The sequence below is a fragment of the Pelophylax lessonae genome (assembly GCF_965119305.1).
Source record: "Pelophylax lessonae genome assembly, chromosome: 3".
Lineage (NCBI taxonomy): Eukaryota > Metazoa > Chordata > Amphibia > Anura > Ranidae > Pelophylax > Pelophylax lessonae.
Window position 1 is genome coordinate 608,276,175 of NC_138770.1, and position 25,466 is coordinate 608,301,640.

At 45.0% G+C, this 25,466-nt stretch overlaps 1 protein-coding gene across 1 annotated transcript in view; it reads right to left on the bottom strand.

Annotated features, from left to right (window-relative positions):
• The window catches only part of LOC309549109 (calpain-2 catalytic subunit-like), a 122,789-nt gene extending 98,635 nt beyond the window's left edge, over positions 1-24,154 (bottom strand). The window contains exons 1-2 of the mRNA XM_082249145.1: positions 23,737-24,154; positions 7,870-7,939 (exon numbers count right to left, since the gene is read on the bottom strand). Of these exons, the coding sequence (XP_082105271.1) occupies positions 7,870-7,939; positions 23,737-23,973 (307 nt within the window). The 5' untranslated portion in view covers positions 23,974-24,154. The remainder of the gene's footprint in view (positions 1-7,869; positions 7,940-23,736) is intronic.
• Between the last annotated feature and the right edge of the window lie 1,312 nt (positions 24,155-25,466).

Consider the following 25,466-nt stretch of genomic DNA (forward strand, 5'->3'; position numbering starts at 1 on the left):
AAACTCGATCTTGTACCCTGACCTTATGACTTCGCAAACCCACTTGTCCGGGATTCTGGAAAGCCATGGATCCGGGAACCGGCGAAGACGTCCCCCCCACCCCAGTTATGGGTGGGGGCGCACCTTCAGGCTTTGGACGATTTATCTTCAGGTCTGGAGGGGGCGGGCTTTTGCTTGCCCGACCAACGACCCCTGAAGCCTCCTGAAGGAGCTTTGGCGGACTTAATTTTTTCACCCGCGGGACGAAAAAACCTCTTGTGAGCAGAAAAAGAAGGCCCTCGTCTTTGACGAGTTCCTTTACCTTTAAAATTTTGCGGTAAAAAGGTGCTCTTTCCACCCGTGAGATCCTTAATGATCTCATCTAAGTTGGCTCCAAATAGACGCTCTCCTAAAAAGGGGATATTAGCCAATGCTTTTTTGGAACCTTGGTCGGCTAACCAACCTTTTAGCCACAGTGTACGCCTGAGAACCACTGCTGAGATTGATGCTCGCGCCAATAATGGAGTGGCGTCTAACGCCGCATCACACACAAACTGTAACCCCTGTATCATTTGTTCCAACAAATCTGATACCGCCTGAGGGAACTCTTCTAAGTCCCGGCGTACCCACTTGGTCCATTCAGTTACAGCCTGCGAAACCAGACCAATAGCTATTATAGGTCTGAAAGCTGATCCAATCAAGGAAAACATGGTGCGAGACATAGCTTCTATCTTGTGATCCACTGGATCTTTAAAAGACGGAGCGTCTTCTAGAGGAATAACCGTGGCTTTATTCAATCTAGCAATTGGCGAATCCACCACAGGTGGTTCTGTCCATTTCTTAATGAGGGTTTCCTCAAACGGATAACGCCTGTTAATGCGTTTAGAAATAGTAAAAGTGCGTTTTGGCAGACGCCATTCTTCTTCGATTGGATTGCCAAAACATTTGGGCAATGGAAAAACCTTCGCCACTTTGATGCGTTTTTCAGTCCCAAAAGGGATTTCAGTTTCAGCTATTTCCGACGGAATACCCTGTAATCTTAAGGTTTCTTGAACAGATACAATGAGTGCGTTTACCAACGCTTCCTCTCTGGCTATGGCTGATGCCGAAACATCCTCCTCACTGTCTGAAGAGACAGTACACGAGACACCAATCCCAGATGAAGTACCCGCAACTGCAGAAATAGGCTCAGAGTCTGAATCCGAGGTTTCAGATAATAAGGGGTTAGGCGGGGGTCGCTTTCTTGCGCCCTGTCCCTGACAAGCCACTTCCACCCGGGACACAAAAGTTTCCATAATAGCTGACAATGATTCAATCGTCAGTGGGGTGCTGGAGGATCCTGCAGACCCCTCGAGGGGATCCGGAGGAGATACATGAGTGGCAGGGTCCATGTTAATTCAGGACACCTTTGCCAGAAAAAACAAAAAAACTTTTTTTTTTTTTTTTTAATGTGTCTCCCCCTAGCGCAATAGCGCCCCTCAGAGTACCTGCTTCTCGATCCCCACAGAGAGAGAGAGGGACCCCCAAGGCTCACCAACCGATGCAGTGAAGTTTCCAACCAACTGCAGTCAGCGTCTGTCTTTTACAGACTGGAAGGAGCTGTTGCTTTTTCCCGGGTAGAAGGACGTGGCTCCACCCCCTGTGTACGCCTTCCGGCGTTCCCAGCTCTCCACGAGGTAGCTGGGCTCATGAAACATGGCCGCCCCCATACAAGAGACATAAGACTCCAAAAACATGGCGGCCGGCGTGACCTGAGGACATACATGCACTTGGTCTACGGCAAAATGGCGGCGGACCGCCGAAATCGTTTTCCCAGCACATCCACCTGCATCTCTGCTAAGTGGCGATATATGGATCTACAGGAGATACACTACAAATAAGGTAGGATTATACCTCCTATGTCTGCTGTAATGTTACAGTCTGCTGGGTAGAGTGTTAGCTCTCAAACCAAGTCCACTTCCCACAAACACATACTGTATTTACAAGGGGGACTTTTTAGTGTCAGATATATACTGACCATGTATGGAGGGGCCCATAATTCATACTGCCTCATAACGAGGAAAGAAAAAAGGGAACGTTTACTCACCATACCAAACCGACAGGCACCCTCTCTTCACAATACCCTCTCCACCGGGGTGGGGGGTTGTGGACCACTCCGGACGCCTCGACTCTCTGGTTCCTGGCGTCCAAGCGAGACTTTTAACTCGCAAGGTCAGTCCCTCCACTGGGACTCCGTCGCGGCCGACCCAGCGTGGAGCTCTGGTCTGCACGCGCTCGTAGGCAGAAACCGGGGTGACCACTGGATCTCAACACCCAGCCCGTCGCCCGTCCCCGCATACTTACTTGAATATGTCGCGGCCGACCAAGCGCAATGCAATGGTCTGCGCGCGCTCGTAGGCCGGCTGGGGTGACCACTAGTGTCGCCCAGTCCGGCGTTTTTGCTTGAAGATCTCACAGGAAAAAACACTGGAGAAAAACTACCTAAAAAAATATTTTTTCTAAAGAAAAAATCTTGCCAGGACCAAAAAGATCCCAGCAAGGAACTTAGGTCCTTACTCCTGACTAGACAGAAAAAAACTGATTCCCTGTAGCAGAGAGAGGGAGGATATACCCTCAGGGACTGCCCCTAAGGTGGAGCCAGAACGTTTTGTCTTTCTGCCTAGTCCTACTCCTGCGGAGACAACATAACCCAGCTCTTGAGAATCAAGAAGACTACGTCTGTCAATGAGCGATAGAGTAACTAGCTTTTTCTTCATTATTTACCTTTAATCCAGAGACCTCCATCCCCAAAGTACTTTATTTTTGCCTCTAGGTGTCCTCAATCACATGGACAGCATCATTTAACCCCCTTCCTCTGATCCCAGGTTGGCATGGACCTACTCCAGCCTGTAACTAGACAGTGAAAAGAAAAAGTAGCACAGTGATGGATTCATCTTTTTGTCACTCTGGTCTCTCCCCCTATCAGTATAGTTTAGGGGTGTCAAACTTCATTTTATCTCAGGCCATATCAGCATCAAGGTTGCCCTCAAAGAGCCAGTTGTATCCTATTTGTAAGTCTAGATGTCCAGAGTCCCCCACCCTCCCTTACATCACAGTGCACCCGCCTTACATTGCGCTGCTGCCTGGAAGAAGCTTGGGGTGGAGCTGGGAAGCAGAAAGTGCAGGGTCTGGAGGAGGACCAGAGAAGAGCTGGAGTCTGCTGAATGGGAGGTGAAGACGATGGGGTGCTTTGGATGCACAGAGAGTCACAGGATCTGTAGGAGTTCTGTCCTCCTGTCTGATGCTAATTGCTCAAATGGGGGAGGGGCAGAGATTAGCCTCTCTGGGACAAATTGGAGAAGTGTAGGATCTGGTGGAGGAGTTTTGTCCTCCTCTCTGCTCCTGAGACAAGGGGGTTGCCGCAGCTGCAGGAGAGGTGCATGGAGCCACATGAAATTGCCTGGAGGGCTGGATTTGGCCCAAGGACCTTGTGTTTGACTCGTGTGGTACAGTTCTTGCCAGCACATGAACTGATTGGATCCTTGTGCTGCTTCTTCCTCTCACACTCCAGTCCTGCTGTACAGGGGACTCCCAGAGGCTGATATAGGTTCTTGCACTGCTTGCATTAAAAATACAATAATTGAGGCATTATAGATTAAAAAGCTGCATTAAATATTTAATTACACCATACTCCGTATACGATACTGATTATAATGCACGGTTACAGAAAACATTCCTCATCACCTAACATCATAAGGTAAAGTCATTGAAACAGTATTTGGATCTTGGCACCCTGTAACAGGAAATCACATATTGTTAAAATTCTTCCTGTCACACTATCAGCTTCCTGTGATCTCTTAAAATACTTAACAGACCAACCTGCCAACTGAGGAGTAAGCACTGTTCACTGCATGGGTAACTTAAAGTGTTTGTTACCCCAACATTTCATATTCCTGATATGTGCCTGCTGTATCCTGTTCTCTTTGTATTGCTTCCTTTGAGTGAAATCCCTGGTGTTCCTCTGCTTTCCTATTAAAAACTGACCACACTAAGCAGGGGAGCACAGCCTGGTTAGTTCTCTAGCTATGCTGGGAACTCAGTGTACTCTCCTCTATTGATCAGACTTGTCCTGACACGCCCTAGCTGCAAAACCATTCACTGGGAAGTTCAGTGTACTGCTGCTTCTCCTTCCCCCCAGCTCATATGCAGCTGAGAACAGAGGGAATGTAATCACTTTAAAAAAGGGAAAACAAGTAATTTTTTTTTTTAATATCTCCACAAAAAAGTTTTGCCTTCCATTTCTATTTGAAACTGAATGCTTCGTTTTTACAAGGTGGTCATTTACAACCATAATCAATAATCATACTAGCTCATTATGAAATACTTACCTTAGAAGGACGCTGTCTTAGCGGTGCCCGCACACCGCTGAGACAGCTGCTATCTTCCACTGTGTTTCTTCCGGGTTCGCAGGCTCCAGCGCTGCGAGTGGCCAGAGCCGCCATGATGTCACTCCCGTGCATGCCTGTTTGCGGCACGGGCTCTGAAGGTCTGGCACGGTAAGCTGTGCAAGTTTAGGTGATATTTAAAGTCAGGTAAGCCTTCTTCATAGTTGCCAACATTTGAAAAAAATTTCCAGGGACACTTTGCAGCACAGCTATCAATTACTTACCACACCCACTTCCCCCGAAGCTCCGCCCACTCTGCATAATTAATCTCTGCTTACTTATCAGATTATAGGGTCTACTTCATAAAGAGAGAATTACAGGAATTTGAAAAGGGAATTGAAAACTTGAGGCCAAAGTAGCAGAGTTGGAAATATTCTCCTATTCAGCTGTAATACTTCTGCCTAAAGTTTAAAATTCTCATCACAATTCCCTGCAATTCTAAAGTGTCAGCTTGTCCGAAGGTGATCTGCCTCCCCCTGCTGGCGGATTTCGGAAAGTGCACCATGCTGACACCCTGCCTCCCGTGACACGTTAAATTTGCGACAGGCAGGAAGAGTGAGCGGGCACCGATAGAGAGACAACCTGCTGCCAGAACTTCAACACATAGCTGGGGTGAGAGCGACACTGTGTGGAACAAAATTTTAAAAAAAAAAAATTTTTTATGATTTACATTGTCCCTGATTAACAGGGACAATGTAAATTACCCGGGACAGGCTCCTATTTGCCGGGATTGTACTGGGAAAAACGGGACAGTTGGCAGGTATGCTTCTTATAGGCTTACCTGTAGATACAAGTAAAAAGAGAGTTTACTTGCTCTTTAAATCAACTAAAACTGAAGCTTTGATGTGAAGATGAAAGTGGCTTAAAATATTAACCCCTTCACACCTAAGGGTAAAACAAATCCTAATGCCTAAGCCCAACTTTGCAACTTTGACATGTGTAAGTAAAACCGTATGTATCATCACAACTACTCTGTGCAGCCAGGTGGATTATGCCGATATCACAGCCATCAGGTGACCCAGAATCGGACGTTCAAGGTCCCGATCATCAGAACGGGGCTCTCAGTGAGATCCCGGTCTCTGTGATGGGAGATATGCAAATACGCAGCCCCACAGAATAAAACCCAGTCCAGTGAGGCTGCATTTGAGGACGGTCAGCAAAAAGTTGTTAAAGTCCCAACTCCAGCCAAAACTTTTATTTTAGCTTATGATTGAGAATGGAAGGGTTAGTGTTCCTGTAGAAGATAAATACTCGTTTCTTCTTGCTCTGTCCCCAGGAAAGGAAGAGAAGGAAAATCTCCCTTAAGCTCACCATGCATGCATTGGATAAATATTGATCTGGTGATTCTGAAATGGATTATCAGTTTGTATTGGGTCTGGTAACCCTGATGAGGGCACAGACAGGTCCAGACAAATTCAGACAAAATTTGCCAGTTTGAGGCGAACTCCAATCGGACAAATTTGCTACAATCCAATCACCCGGAGAATCTGGATCTCATCTGGCTTAAGGACATTCAGCTCCATCCATAGCCATAGTCCTTTCCTTCCCAGTCAGACTTTCCCTGGCCTGCACCTTTCTGTCACTGGATTTCAGTTATTTTTAGCTTTAAAGGCTAAGTTCCCCTTCTTGAAAAGAAAAAAAATATATATATATATATATATATAAATAATAATAATAATAATAATAAATATATATATATATATATATATATATATATATATATATATATATATATATACACACACACACACACACATACATACATATACATATACATATATATATATATATATATATATATATATATATATATATATAAAAATAATAAATGCACATATTTTTTTTCAGGGAAAAAAAAACGTGCATTTATTATTTTTTCCCACAGAAACCTGCAGAGCACTGCACTGCAACCACAATCAATGGATCACAAGTGCAATGTCAGGCTCCTGCACACACTTTTTGCCTGTATCCATTTACAGGCTTTCATGTACAGAGTTGAAGGCAGTATGAATGGACTATGAAGGTGCTGATCTGCCACAGTGGCAGACAGGACTTGCCGTTCCTTCATTCATTCACAGATTGCTGTGAATGAATGACATGGCTGTGCAGGTGGAACCACACACAGCCGTGCAGTTTTGAAAATATCATAGTGGGTTTAGGGAGAGGAACCCCTGCCCACTAACACAGGGAGGGGGGTTCAGGCAGTGAGGGAATAGTGGCATGTTACATATTACACTCAAAATATGGGTGTAATATGTAACATGCTTCTAAAAGATAAATATATTTTGTTCAACTTTTTATTACAGAGAATGCACCAGGAATTGTAGACACCAGCGAAAGTACAGAGAAGAGCAACCAAATGGATAAGAGGTATAGAGAAGCTCAGCTATGGATTAGAGGAACTGAATTTATTCTCCCTTGAGAAGAGGAGATTAAAGGGGGATATGATCAACATGTATAAATACATAAGGGGTCCATATAGCGAACCTGTTTTTTTGAGTTATTCCCTTTGAAGGTCATCACAGAGGACAAGGGTGCACACTTTATGTTTGGAGGAAGAGAAATGTAATCTCTAAATACGGAAAGGTTTCTTCACAGTAAGAGCTGTGAAAATGTGGAATAGACTCCCTCCAGGGGTGGTTCAGTAGATTGCTTTAAAAAAGGCATGGATTCTTTCCTAAACGTAAATATTATAACTGGGTACTAACATTTATAGGTAAAGTTCATCCAGGTAATATTCAATTGCCTCTTGGGGGATCAGGAAGGAATTTTTTCCCTCTGCTGGAACAAAATGGATCATGCTTTCTTGGGGTTTTCTCTGTCTTCCTCTCGATCAACTGTGGGTATAGAATTGTATCATTTTTTTCCCTCTTTTACTGTTTGAACTAGATGGACTTTTTTTTTTCAACCAGACTAAGGGCTCTTTCACACGGGCGTTCAGTTTTTTTTGCCCGATCAGGTCCTTTTTTTTTTTTTTTTTGAAACGGACACGGATGACACTTGTGTCATCCGGTTCGTCTGTCCGTTTTTCACCCCATCCGTTTGCGGATGAAAAACGGACATAATGTATCTCTATGTAAATACGGATGTCAGCAGATGACACCACTGACATCCATTTTTGCGTCCGTTACGTTTTTTGAACGGAAGAAAAAATAGGGTTCTACTCCGTTCCAAAAAACTGAACTGAACGGAAAGGACGCAAAACAGATGTCAGCGGATGGTCATCCGCTGATATCCGTATTTACATAGAGATACATTATGTCCGTTTTTCATCCGCAAACGGATGGGATGAAAAACGGACATACGGAACGCCCGTGTGAAAGAGCCCTAAGGATGTAACTTTTTAATTGGTATGGTAAAGCTTATACAATACAAGAAAGGTGCCAGCATTTGGTAATGACAATGGCAGTGCGCTGCGCCAAGAACTTTTATTTGCTATGAGCAGCTAGATAGTTCAACATCTTACCTAGAGCTCCTTGACAAATGTCTGTCCGAGTTGCTCCTCCTGAGATGAACTGAGGGCTGGAACACAATTCCTAGAAGGAAAACAGGAAATGGTATTAACAAAAGTATAGTGCATTTGAATATCATTTTAATGAAAGGTTCTCCTCCCTTCACCTCTACTGGGGATGCTGACATCACTTACAAGATGGCGGGGCCCAGCAGCAGTCTCTGAGTTTTTTGAGGTCTACACAAGGGAGGCTTTTGCAGGTAAATAACATACCTAAAATAAGTTAACTGCACATACCGTATAACCTTATAGGAAGATTTTTGTTGTAATAAATGGTCTAGTGAAAAGGTCACTTTACAATCAAACTCATTAAAGGTATAACAATTTCCGTCCCCCCCTCCCCCCCTTCCCATGCAGATAATGACAGAGTGCTCATCTTCGGCCTGATGCAAACAATCTAAAAATATATACAGAATAAAGAAAAGCAGTCCACAAGCTTCCGCTGTCACTATGGATGTGCTCCAATGCTGCTCTTTATCGTAATCTTTTAGTTCTTCCATAATGGATGTTGCTGGCTCTTCATTTTCTGAGAAGCAGACAGAAGTCAAATTGCACTTCCCACATTTAGTCAGAATAAAGAGCTAACAGTGATGGCAATTAAAGTCAGTAATGTCAAAACCTGGATGCTCTGCAAGGTTATTGAAGATAGAGGAGGCTGTACATACATGTTAGCCAGATTTCTGGAGTTGCCAAGTCCTGGTCAGGCATGATGCACTACTGGTGACCTCAACCCCAGAATTAGAACCATTACCAAGAGTCAGGCAATGATGGTCACCAGAGCAGGATGGAAACCTTGACCCTGTCTGTCAGTAAAATTTTAAGGCTGACCTGATCAGAACCTCCATTCTGCTCTATAGAGCGGCGCAGTGGACACATGTCCTCTGACACCCGCCAACATCTGATCCTGTCCACCAAAAACAGATGTATGGTGGTCCTATTTTCGATCTGTCTGGTGGATTGGACAGTGCCATCTTAAGAGCATTATAGGCCCCTGGGCAATGCAGTGCACTGGGGCCCTGCCTACACAATCACCCACGAGAATAAAAATGCAAATTATCGATAAGGCGATATTTATTGGTACAGCAGTGCCAGGCTAACGACAGCTTCCAAGTTGGGCGGTTGGGTCCGGTGAACACACACATGGACGGGAGTCAGACTCGACTGTCCTGTGTGTGCCTGTTCCCGTGGAGGCGGACCGGCATTCGTGCAGTTGTGGGCTCCCCCTCCACGGCCCAAGTGGCCTGACAACATTGCAAGGCCAACATGTGCTTGCCACCTGCTAAGTTCGGCGGCGGGATGCATACGGGAATCAGGAGTAATGCTTGGCTGGGGATGCGGCGCTGGGCAGGTGGGGCCCCCCAGGCAAGTGGGGCCCCAGGGCAACTGCCCGGTGTGCCCATTCGGTAAGATGGCCCTGGGATTGGATGGAAAGGGATGGATCAGGCCATTTCTATCCGATTGCCCTATAGAGGACAGCAGGACTGTGTCCATGTCTGCTCTGCATAAGTTACATATTAAAATGTTCCATCTAAACCAATTTGGCATACAGCCTACATAGGGATTAGCTGAAAAGCACAGAATTGTGTGAAAATCCTTTGATCAACACATATCCTAAACCAAATAATATTATTACAATGTATTTACATGGAACCTGCAAGAACTGGACCTACAAGCCTAACATTCACTGTCTAGAGCAGAATTTCCCAACCAAGTTTCCGTGGAACCCCGGAGTTCCTCCAGAGGTTGCTAGAGGTTCCTTGAGCAATGAGCAGTTCCTAACAACACTGAATTTTCTGTAAGGGGCAAATTCATATCAAGTGTAAGGAGCATTCTTCACACTGACATCGCACTAAAGGCTCTTTCACACAGGCGGACCGTTCAGATCCGCCTGTCCGTTTTTTTGGCGGATCTGAACGGTCCCCTATGCATCCCTACGTGGCATCGGATGTCAGCGGCGACATGTCCGCTGACATCCGATCCGATCCGTCAAATCTTGACGGATGGAATCCCTATTTTCCATCCGTGCAGCGGATGGGATCGGATGAGAACGGAACGACGGTCCGTTCCCATCCGATTCCCCCATAGATATGTATGGGGAACTGACAGCTGTGTCTCTGCACACAGCGCGGAGAACAGCTGTCATCCTCCTGCTCAGCGGGGGATCGATCCCAGCTGAGATAAACAGAGTCCGTCCGACGGACAGGTTGTGTTAAAGGGGCTTAATGAATCATGAGTTGTAGATATAATTTTAGCAGGGGGTTCCCTAAGACCAGAAATTATTTCAAGGGATTCTCTGGGTTCAAAAAGTTAAGAGAAAGGCTGGTCTAGAGTAAACAAAGTTTAGAAACAAATGCATATTGTGTCAAAGACTACCCACCAGAGGTATATACCGAAAAACAAATTTATACCAAACTTTAAAAGTAACTTTACTTCAATTATGTAACCCCCCCCCCATAAAATCATACCCTACCTCCGTGCACCAGCTATAGGTCAATCATTTGTAACATATTAGTATCTTGGAACATATAATCATGGATACATTTTTTTCACCTTTTTCCTGTATCTTCAATTGCAGTGCAATGCTTACATGTCCTAGGGGTAACAAGGTGTTCATTGCAATAAACTACATTTGGCCTACACATGCTTCAAACATGATCTATGAATGGAGGAGGTGGATCATTATTTCATCCGCGACTCCTCCATTCATATTGTGCTTTTCATTCATAGCACAGCTTCTTTGAATGAAGGAAGTGGGCAGAAAGGCCAGGCACAGTTGGCACTCTAAAGAGGGCATATGACAGGTCCCTCGGTTCTATTAACCCCTGCTGCACCAGGAGATTGAGGCTGTGGGGGTAAGGAGGACAACTGGAGGAGAAAGATAACCAATGCACAAGCCAGCTGCTGGTATTACAAGGCAACTAATATTACAATATTTCACTCCTAAAGGGAATCCAACATGATATGCTAAGCAGTATCGTAGTATTTTTATTTATTTTTCTTAATATCCCCTGAAGAAACCACTTAGGCCTCTTTCACAGGGTCCGCCTCCGTAGGCGGATCCGTGTTGCTCAGCGGGGATCGATATGCGATCCCCGCTGAGCCGGCGGATGACAGCTCCGTCTACGCTTGCAGAGCAGAGAGGGAGGTGTCTCAGCCCCCGCTGCCCTCTATGGGGGGGATCGGATGAGAGCGGACCGCCTGTCCGCTCTCATCAGATCCGATCCGATTACTGAACGGATGGAAAAATAGGGTTTCCATCCGTCCAGATTTTAGGGACAGGATCGGATACGGATGGCAGCGGGTGTCAGCGGAGGTGTCTCCGCTGACACCCGCTGCCCCATAGAGCTGCATGGAGGATCCGATCAGATCCGCCTAAAAAACTGACAGGCGGATCTGATCGGATCGCCCGTGTGAAAGAGCCCTTAAGCTCATGGACACATATCTACAGTGTTGCAGTACCATGCATGAGAAGCCCAGGAATCAAGGATTAAATATGCAAACCCAACATTTTATGTTCCTGATATGTGCTTGCTGTACCATGTACTTGTATGAAAAAGTATTTGGTTTTCTCTGTATTGCTTACTTTGTGTGAAATCCCTGGTGTTCCTGCCAGTCCCTCTGCCTTCTAAAAACTGACCACACTAAGCAACAGAACACACTGCGGCCAGTTCTCTAGCTGTGCTGGGAACTCAGTTTACCCCTCCTCAAATGATCAGACTTGTCTTGACACTCTGCCCCCCCCCCCCTTGCACAGCCATTCATTGGGAAGTTCAATGTGCTGCTGTTTTTCCTCCCCCAGCTCTTATGCAGCTGAGAACAGAGGGAATATGATCACATATAAAAAAAGGGAGAAAACAATATTTATAATATCTATACACAAATGTTTTGCTTTTTATGTCTATATAAACTGAATTGGTTGTTTTACAAGCTGAGGGTTTACATATACTTTAACCAGTTACCAACTGCCTACTCGTCAGCGGGGAAGCCAATGCATGTGTCAGGCGGCTCTGATTGCCGCCTGACATTCGCAATCGTTCCCCGCTGAGAGAGAAGGACGGTCGGATGTTGTAAACACAGCCGACCGTTCTTCTCCCTGGAATGATCATAGAGCTCATGTGATCCTGCTATACAGTATAGGATTACAGGTCTCTATGATCATCTCAGAAGCCCAACCCCCCCCCCCCCACAGTTAGAATCACTCCCCTAGGCTCACATTTAACCCCTTGATAACCCACAAGGTTAACCCCTTCCCTGCCAATGGCATTACAGTAACAGTGCACATTTTTAGCACTGATTACTGTAGTAATGTCACTGGTACCCCCAAAAGTGTCAAAAATATCAGTTAGGGGTCAGATCTGTCCGCCGCAATGTCGCAGTACCGCAAAAAAATCACAGATCACCGCCATTACTAGTAAAAAAAAAAAAAAAAACAATGAAAAAAAAACAATAAAAATGACAAATCTTTCCCGTAGTTAGTAGACGCGATAACTTTTGCGCAAACCAATCAAAATACCCTTATTGCGTTTTTTTTTTTTGCCAAAAATATGTAGCAGAAAACAAATTGGCCTAAAATGTTAAAAAAATCAAATACCACCAAAAGAAAGCTCTATTTGTGGGGAAAAAAAGGACGTAAATTTTGTTTGGGTACAGTGTCGCACATCCACGCAATTGTCTGTTAAAGTAACACAGTGCCGAATCGCATAATAGGGCCTGATCAGAAAGGGGGCAAATCCTTCCGGGCTTAAAGTGATTTAAGTGTTACTAAACCCTTGTTTTTTTGTTTTTTTACATTAAAATACCAAACGGGTCATACTTACCTGCTCTGTGTAATGGTTTTGCACAGAACAGCCCTGATCCTCCTCTTCTTGGGTTCCTCGCTGGTGCTCCTGGCTCCTCCCTCCTGCCAACTGTCCCCAGAGCAAGCAGCCAGCTCTGGGGGCACCCAAGCAAGCGTGCTCCCGAGCCGCAACTCGGCCAGTGTATTCACACACGAAGCCGCAGCTTGGCCCCACCCCTTCCCTCTCCTGATTGGCTTTTGGCCAATCACAGCCAGTGAGCCAATCAGGAGTGCAAGTCCCAGTAGAGCTAAGGTTTTCGTGGACATTGCTGGATCGAGAGAGGGCTCATGTAAGCATTAAGTGTGGCTGGGGGGAGGGGGCCTGCTGCACACAGAAGGTTTTTTACCTTCATGCACAGAATGCATGAAGGTAAAAAAACCTTGTGCCTTAATCCACTTTAAGATAAATATCCCTCTCTATTATATCCCATAGACCAAATGAGCAGTAGATTCTTAAACTGGACATAGATTAATTTTTTTTCTGTTGAACAAAGAAAAACAAATCAAACCGATTCCTCCATACACACATACCGTGTTTCCACGAAAATAAGACCGGGTCTTATATTAATTTTGGCTACAAAAAACGCACTAGGGCTTATTTTCAGGGGATGTCTTATTTATTTATGGTATGTAAAAAGACGAACTTAAAGGGATTGTAACCCTAAAATAAATAAATCTCCTGATCCTTTAAAGCGTGGTAGGCATCACAGTGCTTGTGTTGTGTCATTTAGCCCTCTTTATGTTCTAAAAAACCTGGAATAAAATAATAAAATGTTAAAAAAAAGTTCTCTCCCTGTTAGCTCAGGAGTCAGCATTATGACATTCTGTAATCCCAAAAATAAAACTTGGATAAAGTCATTGTAAAAATATGTAATGGATTTTGTAAAAAGATTATGTAATGTGCAGTGTGTCACCTTTTGTAACTTTATTATGGAAAATACCATATTTACAGCGCCGCTGGGCACTCACGTGACCCTCAGGAGCTCTACTTTCCCTCTCCCGAATACTGCAGAAGGAGGGGCTGAGATCAAGGATTTTACTAGGTCTTATTTTTGGGGTAGGGCTAATATTGCAGCCATCCCTGAAAATCATGCTAGGTCTTATTTTCGGGGTAGGGCTTATTTTCAGGGAAACAGGGTACAAGGTGGATGAAGGAATCTCCCTCACCAGGACATTGTATTACAACAGCGGGACTCTACGCTGTCATAATACACTGATCAGTGGATGCAGCCACTAATCAACAAGCATTTTCCATCATTTTTGTTCAACAGAAGTCAATCGTGCTGTAGCACCCTCCTAGGTAAAAGCATCGAATGCTCCTGCTGCTTATAAGGGGAGCCTGATCTTTAGTTAGGTCTGCTCTCTGTGCTCAGTGTGTATTTATCTGGTCTGAGGGAGTGTCCAATGGGGAGGCCTGTTGGACAGTGGAGAAAACCTGGCCAATGATACACAAGCTTTTGTACTGTCCCAGTGGGTTGGCATCTGGAGAGGTGCATCATGGGATTGGTGGTAAAAGGGGGGGGGGCGCATGAGGCAGGGTGTCTTTTGGCAGGAGCAAAGTCCCAGGAGGAGGTGGACAGCTGTCTCTCCTCCTGTAGGTGTGAGGAAGGGGGTTCAGGTGGACAGCCCAGTGAACCTGGTGTGTGGAGCTGAGCTGCAGAGGATCCAGAGCGCTGACAAAAGGGGCTGCTGACAGAGACTTTTGGGAAAAACAGTATTGTGGGTACCAGAAGTTCTGCCTAAGGGTCTGCCTGAGAGAGGGGACCACTCCAGAGAAGTCGGGCTCAAGGAGCTAGCTCGGGTGCCGTGTAGTTGACCCCGAAGAAGAGGAACAAAGGGGGTGCCAGGAAGGGCCCTGAAGTTGTTCAGCAATACAGTACAGATTACCTCAGAAAGCTCATTCCCTTATACTTCACAGCTAAGGGCAAAGTGAAGCAGCGGCCTAAGGCCTCTTGCACACTGCAGCTTGAAAATGCTCAATACAGCGTTTTTTTTTTCTGAGCTAAAATAGAGCCCATTCATTCTTAATGTGCCTATGCACACATCCGCGTAAATGAGCGCCACGTTTTCTTCAGTAAGAACAAAATCGAAAAATCTGCATTTTTGGTCAGTAATTTGCGCCTGATGCGCGCAAATACACGTGGATGCGCTCAAATGACCCAAAATGCCAATTGAATATCAAGAACGCTAGAATAAATTTACGCGCAATTACGTGCATTAATGCGCATTTGCGCTAGCGCATAAGCGCGCAAAAATGCGCGCATTACAATTACGCCAGAAAACGTAGATGCTCTAACAGGAGTATCGTGTGTAAGCTGCCTAACCGTGACTAGCGTTACTCAGCGTTACTCAGCACTTTCAAGTCGTCCCGGCCAATTGTGCATAGTTGTATAAAGTTGGAGTATCCCACTCATTCCCTTCTCCTATCCAAGTTCCAAAAAAAAAAACCCCACAAAAATCAAACCTACTGGACTGTTTCCTGACTAAGCTAAAACACTTGGGAAAATGTCAAACTGTCATGTTGTTGCTAATGGTAACCCAGGGGAAGCCGTAATCAGCAGCTCTCAAGGGAGTAGTGCTACAGTTAGAATAGGGATAACCACACAAGGATTGAAATTTGTCTGGTCCCTGCTGAACTGGATGAATTTTGATCCATCTATGGCCAGCTATAATTCAAGGAGTATACAGTATTTTTATAATCTGCCCAGAACCGGAGCTGTAAACTGGCTATACATGTGGATTTTTTGCTTATGTTTTTGGTAGATTATCACAGGGGCAAATATTTTGCAGCAATTGAAATTTTTTTGGACTACAACACTAGTTTGGAATGGTTATGTTTTTTCTTTTACTTACGCTTATGCGCTCCATATTTGCATGAAACAAAAAAAAAAAAAAAAAAGTGTATAATTTACAACATATTCCACCATGGCCAATTTGATCATCTGCCTTGGCTGACATTGAGGATTGTGGGCTGTGCATAGACTGCCATTTTCAAAGATGTGAAAACTTTGTGTTACAACATTCAGGAAATTCAGTGATATAGGACAATCAAAGTGTATGCAAATCCTGACGTCCTGTAAAGTCCAGTTTGGACCCCAACCTCCAGTGCTGGCCATGACAGGCAAATAATGCTTTCATTTTTTACTGCACATTTCCTACTATAGTGCTCCCCCTGACCTCCAGAGGCATGGTGGTGTCCCCCAGAGACAGGGAGGGCTGACATTTCACCTTAGGCTGCAGGTTACTAGGCATGGTGGGTGGTATACAAGGTAGAAAAGTTGGGGGCCAGTCACTTTTTTGCTTGAACAAAAGGGAGTTTATTACTCACAACAGGAAAAAATGTAGTAGGTAGGGGTAAGGCACAGGACACCCTGAGTCAAATAAAGCAGCAGACAAGCAGACCGATAGACTCCTTAGACAAAAATGTAGAAGAGATAGACAGCAGTACAGAAAAAGAGCCTTTAAAGAGGTTGTAAACCCCCCAAAATTTTTATTTTTATTTTTGCAACCTGAAAGAGAAACACATAATGAGCTAGTATGCATTGCATACTAGCTCATTATGAAATACTTACCTTAGAACGAGCCCCCGCCGTGCCGTCCGCTTACATGTATGACGGGCAACATGTCCAGTCGCCCGTCTTCCGGGATCATGGCATCCGGCCATCTGATTGGCTGGAGTCGCGGTGACGTCACTCCCGCGGACGAGAGCGGGAGCCGACGGTCACGGCACGGGGCTCTGAAGAAACGGCACGAGCGGCCGTTCCTTCAGAGCGCATGCTCCAGTGACGTCACTGGCTGCATGTAAGGTAAATATCTCCTAAACGGTACATGTTTAGGAGATATTTACAGTACCTATAGGTAAGCCTTATCATAGACTTACCTATAGGTACAACTTGCAGAGGAGGGTTTACTTCCTCTTTAAGCTGGAACCAGCAATCTGTACTTTGTAGCAAAAGCAGTCTCCTATAGCAACTCACAAGAAGGTGCAGGAACTCTTTGGATGATTCTGTCTTGACGCTTTCCCGGGTTCTCCACAGTTCCCCTGTCCATGCAGGAGTAACATCTGGTACTTCATCTCAGGCCTCCATCCTTTCAATCATGCCTCCAGATAGTGAGCAGGCTCTCCCTTGCAGAAGCTTGTGCACCTGGCTCAAGGCTTCAGGGCTACCCAGCAGCAGCTTTTACTCACACACCCACCCAGACCTCTGGGTGGAAAAAACCCAGATCACCTGACTTCCTAAAAATAAGTACTCTCTCCCAGCATCCTCAGCTGCAAAGAAAGTCCTACTGATTGGCTGAGAAAAACTAGCCTTAAGCCTCGTACACACGCATCGATAGCTGGCCTTGAATTTTCGGCCAACCCCCGATCGGCCGATTTTCGGCTTGTTAGTATGATGCTTTCTACAACCGACTCCGACTTTTCAGCCGAACAAAATCTGGTGTGCAGGCTATAAAATTTTTGTTGGCCGTCAACAGAACGGCCGATTTTCCGTCAGACAGATTTCGGCAGACAAAAATCTGATGAGCAAGACTGGGCATGCTCAGAGAAGAAAAAACACACGGAAAGTAAACCAGCACATGACATCAATTCTGAAGTTGGTTTTTGTTGGCCGAGAAAATTTGTGTGCAGTCTAGAGCACATTTCAACCAACACAACAACACTGGACAAAAGACGGCCGATCGGTCGGCCGATAATCGTTGCGTGTGTAAGAGGCATTAGATTGCCTACACTACAATCGGAGTTAAGGTTCAAAAACTGGTTTACGAAAACCCAAAAAATTGGAACAGTTGCCCAAAGCAAAATCATGTTTCAGATTAAAAAAAAGGGTTTGACTGGTTGCAGTAGTAAACCCAAGTTCCAAAATTTGGTGGTTACATAAGTTTTGTCATGTCATGCCAATAACATAAGCCAAAACAACAAGTACAGAAAATATCTGTTGATCATTCCAAAAACGCAGTTTCCTTGTCACTTCCTAAAAGAAAGCACAAAGAACCTTATTTTTCTTACAGTGAGGGAAAAGAGTATTTGATCCCCTGCTGATTTTGGACGTTTGCCCATTGACAAAGAAATGATCAGCCTATAATTTTAATGATATATTTATTTTAACAGTGAGAGACAGAATAACAAAAAATATCCATAAAAACGCTTTTTAAAAAAAAGTTCTAAATTAATTTGCATTTCAATGAGTGAAATAAGTATTTGATCACCTATCAATCAGCACAATTTCTGGCTCTCAGGCGTCTTCTATACAGGTAATGAGCTGAGATTAGGAGCACTCTCTTAAAAGGAGTGCCCCTAATCTCAACTTGTTTCCTGTATAAAAGACACCTCTCCACAGAAGCAATCAATCAATCAGATTCCAATCTCTCCACCATGGCAAAGACCAAAGATCTATCCAAGTATGTAAGGGACAAGATTGAAGACCTACACAAGGGTGGAATGGACTACAAGATCATTGCCAAACAGCGTGGTGAGAGGGTGACAACAGTTGGTGCGATTATTCGCAAATGGAAGGAACAAAAAATGCTCCATAGCTGCCCATCACTTTCACAGAGTCGGCGCCCCCCTCCTCCCGTGGGCTTTCCCACTCCTATTGGAGCCTGGGAACATAGCCACTGGCTAGGGGAGGGAGAGAGCCGTGAACGGGAGGCAAATACAAGCCTCAATCTCATATGCAAACTATAAAACCGGAAGTGATAGAATTTCTGGTTTTAGATGAATAGTTGCCTGGCCAGTATAACCAGGGGACACATCTAACCAAGTCGATCTGTGCTTGGTTAGATGGTGTGAAGCAGTGGCGGCTGGTGAAGTTTTAAAAAGGTGGGGCACAAGACCGCGCCCTTCCATTTGACCCCTCCCACTTCTCAGAAGCCACACCTCTTACAGACTCCACTCATTTTGCCCCCTGTATTTCGCTTGCGTGAACAAATTCTCCCAATATATCACATATTAAGGGGTCCATCAGTACTAGTATATCCCATAATAGGGAGCAGGGGCCCTATTATGGGATATACTGTGAGAGACACCCTATTATGGGATACACTGACTGAAAGTGACCCCCTACATATGGGATATATACAGAGCCCATCTGTTTACAATTAATCTTATTTCAACTATAAGGAATCCTGAAAGCTTGCCACTTTAAAAAATTAAAGGAGTTGTAAATTCAGAAGGTTTTTTTTTATCTGAATGCATTCTATGCATTCAGATAAAAAACCTTCTGTGTGCATCAGCATCCCCAGCACCCCCTTATACTTACCTGAGACCCCTCTCTATCCAGCGATGTCCACAAGTCCCTCGGCCGTATGGGACTCTCCCTCCTGATTGGCTGAGACCATTGGATCCCGTGGCTGTCAAAGTCAGTTAACCAATCAGGAGAGAGAGGGGCGGGTCCGAAATGCAGCTCTGTGTCTGAATGGATACACAGAGCTGCAAATCAGTTGGGGTGCCCCCATAGCAAGCTGCTTGCTGGGGGGGGGGGGGCATTTGACAGGAGGGAGGGTCAGGAGCAGCGAAGAGGGACCAGAGAAGAAGAGGATTCAGGCTGCTCTGTGCAAAAACAACTGCACAGAGCAGGTAAGTATAACATGTTCGTTATTTAAAAATAAAAAAAGAGACTTTAAAATCCCATTAAAAGAGAAGTATGGGTTTGTTTATTTTTTTTATCATACTTACCGATGATGCACCTGTCCCCCACTATCATTCACCGGCTCTCTGCTCTACAGGTGTACTTCTCCTTTAAAGGGATTTTAAAGGCAGAAGGTTTTTTTTATCTTAATGCATTCTATGCATTAAGATAAAAAAAACCTTCTGAGTGCAGCAGCCCCCCTCAGCCCCCCTAATACTTACCTGAGCTTATCTTTATACAGCAATGTTACAGGAGTGTCTTACCCTCTTCATTGGCTAAGACAGCAGCGCAGCGTGATTGGCTCCCGCTGCTGTCTAAGTCAGTCAGCCAGCCAGCCAATCAAGAGAAAGAGGGGGGCGGGGGCGGGTCACGGCTCCAAGTCTGAATGGACACAGGGAGCTGTGACTCGGCTCGGGTACCCCCTTAGGAAGCTGCTTGCTGTGGGGGCACTCAACAGAGAGAGGGGCCAGGAGAGCTGAAGAGGGACCCAAGAAGAGGAGGGCCTGGGCCACTCTGTGCAAAACCAACTGCACAGGGCATGTATAACATATTTTTTTTTTTGTTTTTTTATAACAAACAAGACTTTACAATCACTTTGAGTCCCGGTTCACACTAGGGCGACCTGTGAGGCGACCTGGTCGCCTCACAGGTCGCCGTAGGTCGCCTCCCATAGGGAAGCTGCGGACCCGTTCTAATAGGAGCGACACAAGTCGGTCCGACTTAGAAAAAGGGTCCGAAGCTTCTTTGGGGCGACCAGGAGGCGACCGCCATAGACTTCAATGTTATGAAGTACGTGGCGGCCGCTCCGAGGTCGCGGTGCGAAGTAGCGTCGCCCCTATGTGAACGGGGCCTAAGTTAGCCAATAAGGCCCCTTTCACACGGGCGATCCGATCATAACCTCCTGCCTGTTTTTCGGTCAGACCTGATCGGAAGGTCCATGCATCCCTAAGGATAGGAAAGTGTAAATGGACTTATGTCCATTCACGCCCACCTACCTCTGGGTCTGATTCAGTCCGCTAAACAGAAGGGGATCGGCCCTCTTCCATTTAGGGGTATACCATACCTCTCAACTTTTTGAGATGGAAACGAGGGGCACTTGTTCGCAAAAATATGTGGGCATAGGACACACACCCCTGCCACACGCCCTTAAATGGGGAATTATACTATACAAAAAAATGATTAAACCCACAAGTGCCTTTTTTTTTTTTTGTAACCACTACTATGGGATAGCAGGCAGAACTTTATTCTATAACTTTAATAACTTAAACTAAAATAAAAGAGACTGACAACACCATTTGGAAAAATAAAGGCCGCGGCCGTTTTAATACTTGTATTAAAATTTGTTAACATAAACTCAATAACTTTAACACGATCACTGAGATCCAGGTTACCAACAAATTATCATATCAAAAGCAAATTATCCAAGCATACTCATCCCAATAAAAGGGGTAAACCACAATAAAAAAAGTCCCTCTTTGCACCACGCAAAGATGACCTAACAAGTATAAACTGGCCGCGACAGCCAAGGGGAGGGGAGGGAGGGTAACAAAACTTCTCAACTTGACACGACGTTCTTCCTGAGGTAAGTGGCGCTTCAGGAGCCGAGCCCCCCTTTAAATAGATCCTGGGCAGGCTCAAGGGCGGGAAGAAAACAAGAAAGAACCAGTTTAAATGTTATTCTTCCTAGCTACAGAATAAGCCCCACAGTGACTGGGGCTTATTCTGACCATACACTGGCTAGCCCACCTAAATCTGCCTAGTAACCTATTGTAATGACTAAAGGATGCTTATCTTTACAAAAGCCTGCCGCCATCCCATCTAGAAAAAGGGGCTCATTAGAACCCCTTTTTCTTTACATTCCTTTATACTGGCTTCTGAACTTTGCAAATGCAGCAATTTAGAAATTGGAGGAAAGGTTTGGCATTGGGAAACACTTTTTGAAAGATTAAGGCCTCTTTCACACGGCACTCCGTATGTCCGTATATCACTCCATCCATTTGCGGGTGATATACGGACATAATGTAAGTCAATGGGATTGTGGATGTCAGCGGAATACCATCCGCTGACATCCGATTTGCGTTCTTTCAGTTCTGTTCCGTTTTTTGGAACGGAACAGAACCCTATTTTTCTTCCGTTTAAAAAACGGAAAGGACGCAAAATCGGATGTCAGCGGTGGCATCCGCTATCCCATAGACATACATTATGTCCGTATATCATCCGCAAACGGATGGGATGATATGCGGACATACGGACCAGATGACAAGTGTCATCTGTGTCCGTAAAAAAAAAAAAAAAAAGTGCCGGAGCGGATCGCAATACGGTCCGCTCCGTGTGAAAGAGGCCTAAAAGTGCATTTTATATACAACTGTATAGATCAGACCAAAATGAGGGACAAATGAGGAGGCAAGAGGGACTTTGTTCGAAATCAGGGACAGTCCCTTAAAATCAGAGACAGTTGGACGCTAGCTATGGTATATGATCAGAGGGTAGTAGGGTGTAAATGGACAGCGGCGTCCGTATACTCCCAGGTGCCCATAGAGCAGGGCGAGCTCTGTCTGTATTCACTCTGCAGAAACCGAGCAAACATAGATGTGTCATATGCCCGCTCTGCTGTGATCAGCAAGGGATCGGTCAGTGGAATCCACCCCATGTAAAAGGGGCCTTAAGGGTATCACTTAACCGCTTGCCGACTACCCGCAACAGATTTACTGCGGCAGGCTGGCTTGGCTGCACGAACTGACATAGGGGGTACATCGGCTCGTGGGAGCTGTCCTGGGGGCACGCCGCTACCTCTACTAGGCAGTGGGGATGCCGATGTACAGGACCAGCGACAATCCCACGATCGTTCCCCCGCTGAGAGAGGACGATCAGCTGTTGTAAACACAGCTGACCGTTCTTCTCTCTGAAATGATCACAGAATGCCCGTGATACTCCTATTTAGGATCACAGGTCTCTGTGATCATTGCACAAGTCCCTCCCCCCACAGTTATAAAATACTCCCCTAGGCTCACACTTAACCCTTTGATCACCCCCTTCCCTGCCAGTGTCATTATTACAGTAACAAGTGCATATTTTTAGCACCGATTACTGTAGTAATGTCACAGTCCCGCTAAATATTGCAGATCGCCGCCATTACTAGTAAAAAATAAATAAAAATGACACAAATCTTTCCCCTAGTTTGTAAACGCAATAACTTTTGCGAAAACAAATCAAAATACGCTTATTCCAATTTTTTTTTACCAAAAATATGTAGCAGTATACAAATTGGCCTAAAAGGATGAAAAAATTAGATTTTTACATTTTTTGGGGAGAATGTTATATAGCAGAATGTGAAAAATATTGTTTTCCTTTTTTTCAGAATTGTTGCTATTTTTTTGTTTATAGCGCAAAAAATAAAAATTGCACAGGTGATCAAATACCACCAATAGAAAGCTCTATTTGTAGGGAAAAAAAGGACATCTATTTTATTTGGGTACAGCATTGCACGACCGTGCAATTGTCTGTTAAAATAATGCAGTGCCGAATCGCAAAAAATGGCCTGGCTATTAAGGGGGCAAATCCTTCCAGTCCAGAAGTGGTTAAACACCAAACTTTCCGCATTGGTTTATCTTCGAAATACAAGATATAAATGAACAGTCTTGTGACATTTTTACAAAACAAACAGATCAATGCACCCACTATTCCTGCCACTTAGCTATTTGTTGGTGAGAAGTTATCTTGATTCTTTCAGTTATTATAAATGCCAGATGGGAATAGATAAAATGATAAACTGCCATATGCATGACCAACATTAACACTTCATGACAATTGCATACTGTTCGGACATGCTGGAACTAGTAGTCACCAGGAAAATAAAGATTCTGGCCCCGACAGTATCTACAAATAAACTGGGATGTTGGATGTCGGGATCCCCAAACCCTTCTTTAAGGAACCTGACAGTACAGAAAGAGGGGGCCTCCCGCTGCTGACTTGTCCATAAAGGTACAAGTTCCATAATCTTGGCCCCATGTCTAGGTTTGATATTGATTTGGAAGTGCTAGGAATCCAGACAAGCTGGAACTCCCCACCCCATACTTGTTCTGCAGGTGTGATCAGCTAAGTAGTGAAATGAGGTTGAGGATGACAGCCCAGTGGCATGTAGTTATACACATATATACATTGGCAGCTCTCATATGTAACCCTACCTGTAACCTGGCTGGTTACCTTGAGAACTCCAATTTCACAGCAACAACCTAAAAACAGCAATCTTGCAGTAGATCAGCCCATGCTGGGACTTGTAGTTCCACAGCAGGCAGTCCCACACTCTACAACTCTCATACAACATGCACCCCCCCCCCCCTTTGGTTGGTGACTTACCGTGGGTCTCTTCCACACCACCCCTTGCACTTTGGGGGAGTTGGCCCCCAGTTCATTGAACCCCAGTGAGGAGTGGATGGCTGGAAAAAGGGAATCCTTAAACAAAGTCCCAGACTGGAGGCATTCATTCCTGAGGGTCTCATAGTCCTGGTCGAGGTATTTCAGTGCCTTCTCATTGGTGCCATAGCCATTGGCCAAAGCCCGGTCATGAGCCAACTTGGCTGCTGAACCGATCATCGTCCCTGGGCTGTGATCACAGGAAGGGAGCTGGTGGGGAGGCACGCAGGAGGCTTCAGAGGCATGCACAGAGAAATCACTGCAGAGCAGTCCTTGTACTGACACCCCAGGACAGACAGACAGATGTATATATTAGAGCAGAGGGAAGAAAGGTGCAGGCATCCCTGTGTGTGCAGAGGAGTGAGGGAGGCTGGATGAAGGAGATGCAGCAAATACTGAGAAACGTCATCAAGGAGGTTTCCCATTACAGCTGCAGGAAGAGGCAGCCCAGCCTGTCAGATGATAGTCAGGGTGTGCCTTGTCTGAACAGGCAGCTGCCAGCCCTAGGCTGTTCCTTCCAATAGTACCTGGGATGCTGTGTGCAGACAATCTGCAATTTCTTTAACAGTGCAAATTAAAAATACAAACTTTCCTGAGCAGGGTCCTCCTAACCCCCTTGTTTTAAAGTGTATTGCCACTGTACTTTCCCTTTATATGTAAAGTGCTGTGCAAACTGTTGGCCCCCATAAAAATCATCTATAATAATATAGAGCTGCAACTAACAATTATTTTCATAATCGATAAGTTGGCCGAATATTGTTTCGATTAATCGACTAATCGGAAACCTCGAAAAAAAAAAAAAAAAAAAGGTTGGTGTATAATTTAGTTAATATTCTTGAATATCTATATGCAGTGGTAAATATAAATACCCAGCTATATAGTTGGATATTTAATCCACTGTGGGACAGATATATGCATTATTAGAGGTTTAAATGTGGTACATATCAGACTCCGAGATCAATATTTTTAAAAGACCTAAAACGCTGTTTTGCAAATTTTCAGACCGGATTGGTATATAATATTCATGATAGACTCCCTTATTAAAGCGGAGTTCCACCCAGTGAAAGTTTTTTTTAATAAAAATACCCCCGGGACAGTCAGGGCTAGTACATTCCACAATGGATAGCCTCTGATCTGTCCCGGTTCGCACTTACCTTTTAGGAGAAATACTTACCTTGAAAATGTATTCTCCAGCGCTGCCATCTCAGGTGTGGGCAGCTTGAAGCCAGCGCGATCCTCTTCTGTGTCCTCTTCCGTCTTCTTCGGTCCCACGATGCACTGCACCGGCCCCGCCGTCACTTCCGGTGCCACAGCGTCATCCCTGCACAGCTTCTGGGCATGCCCAGAAGCTGTTTAGCAAGGTATGACGGCGCCTGCACCGGAACTGACATCGGGGCCGGTGCAGGCGCATTGATTCCTGAGAGCGATGACGTTCAGCTCCCAGGAATCATTGCAAAGCCAGGAAGTGACGAATCGCCGTGGCCGCCGAGGGGAGGAGGAGGAAGTAAGGTAAGTATATGTTCTTCTAAACGAGGTAAGTAAAAAAAAAGAAAATTGCGATTATCATTTGTTTTTCAGGTGACCCGGAGCGAGAAGATGGAGGCAAGTATAATTTTAGGGTGGAACTCCACTTTAATAGGCAGGTAGCTTGATAGAAAAGTATAGTACAGTAT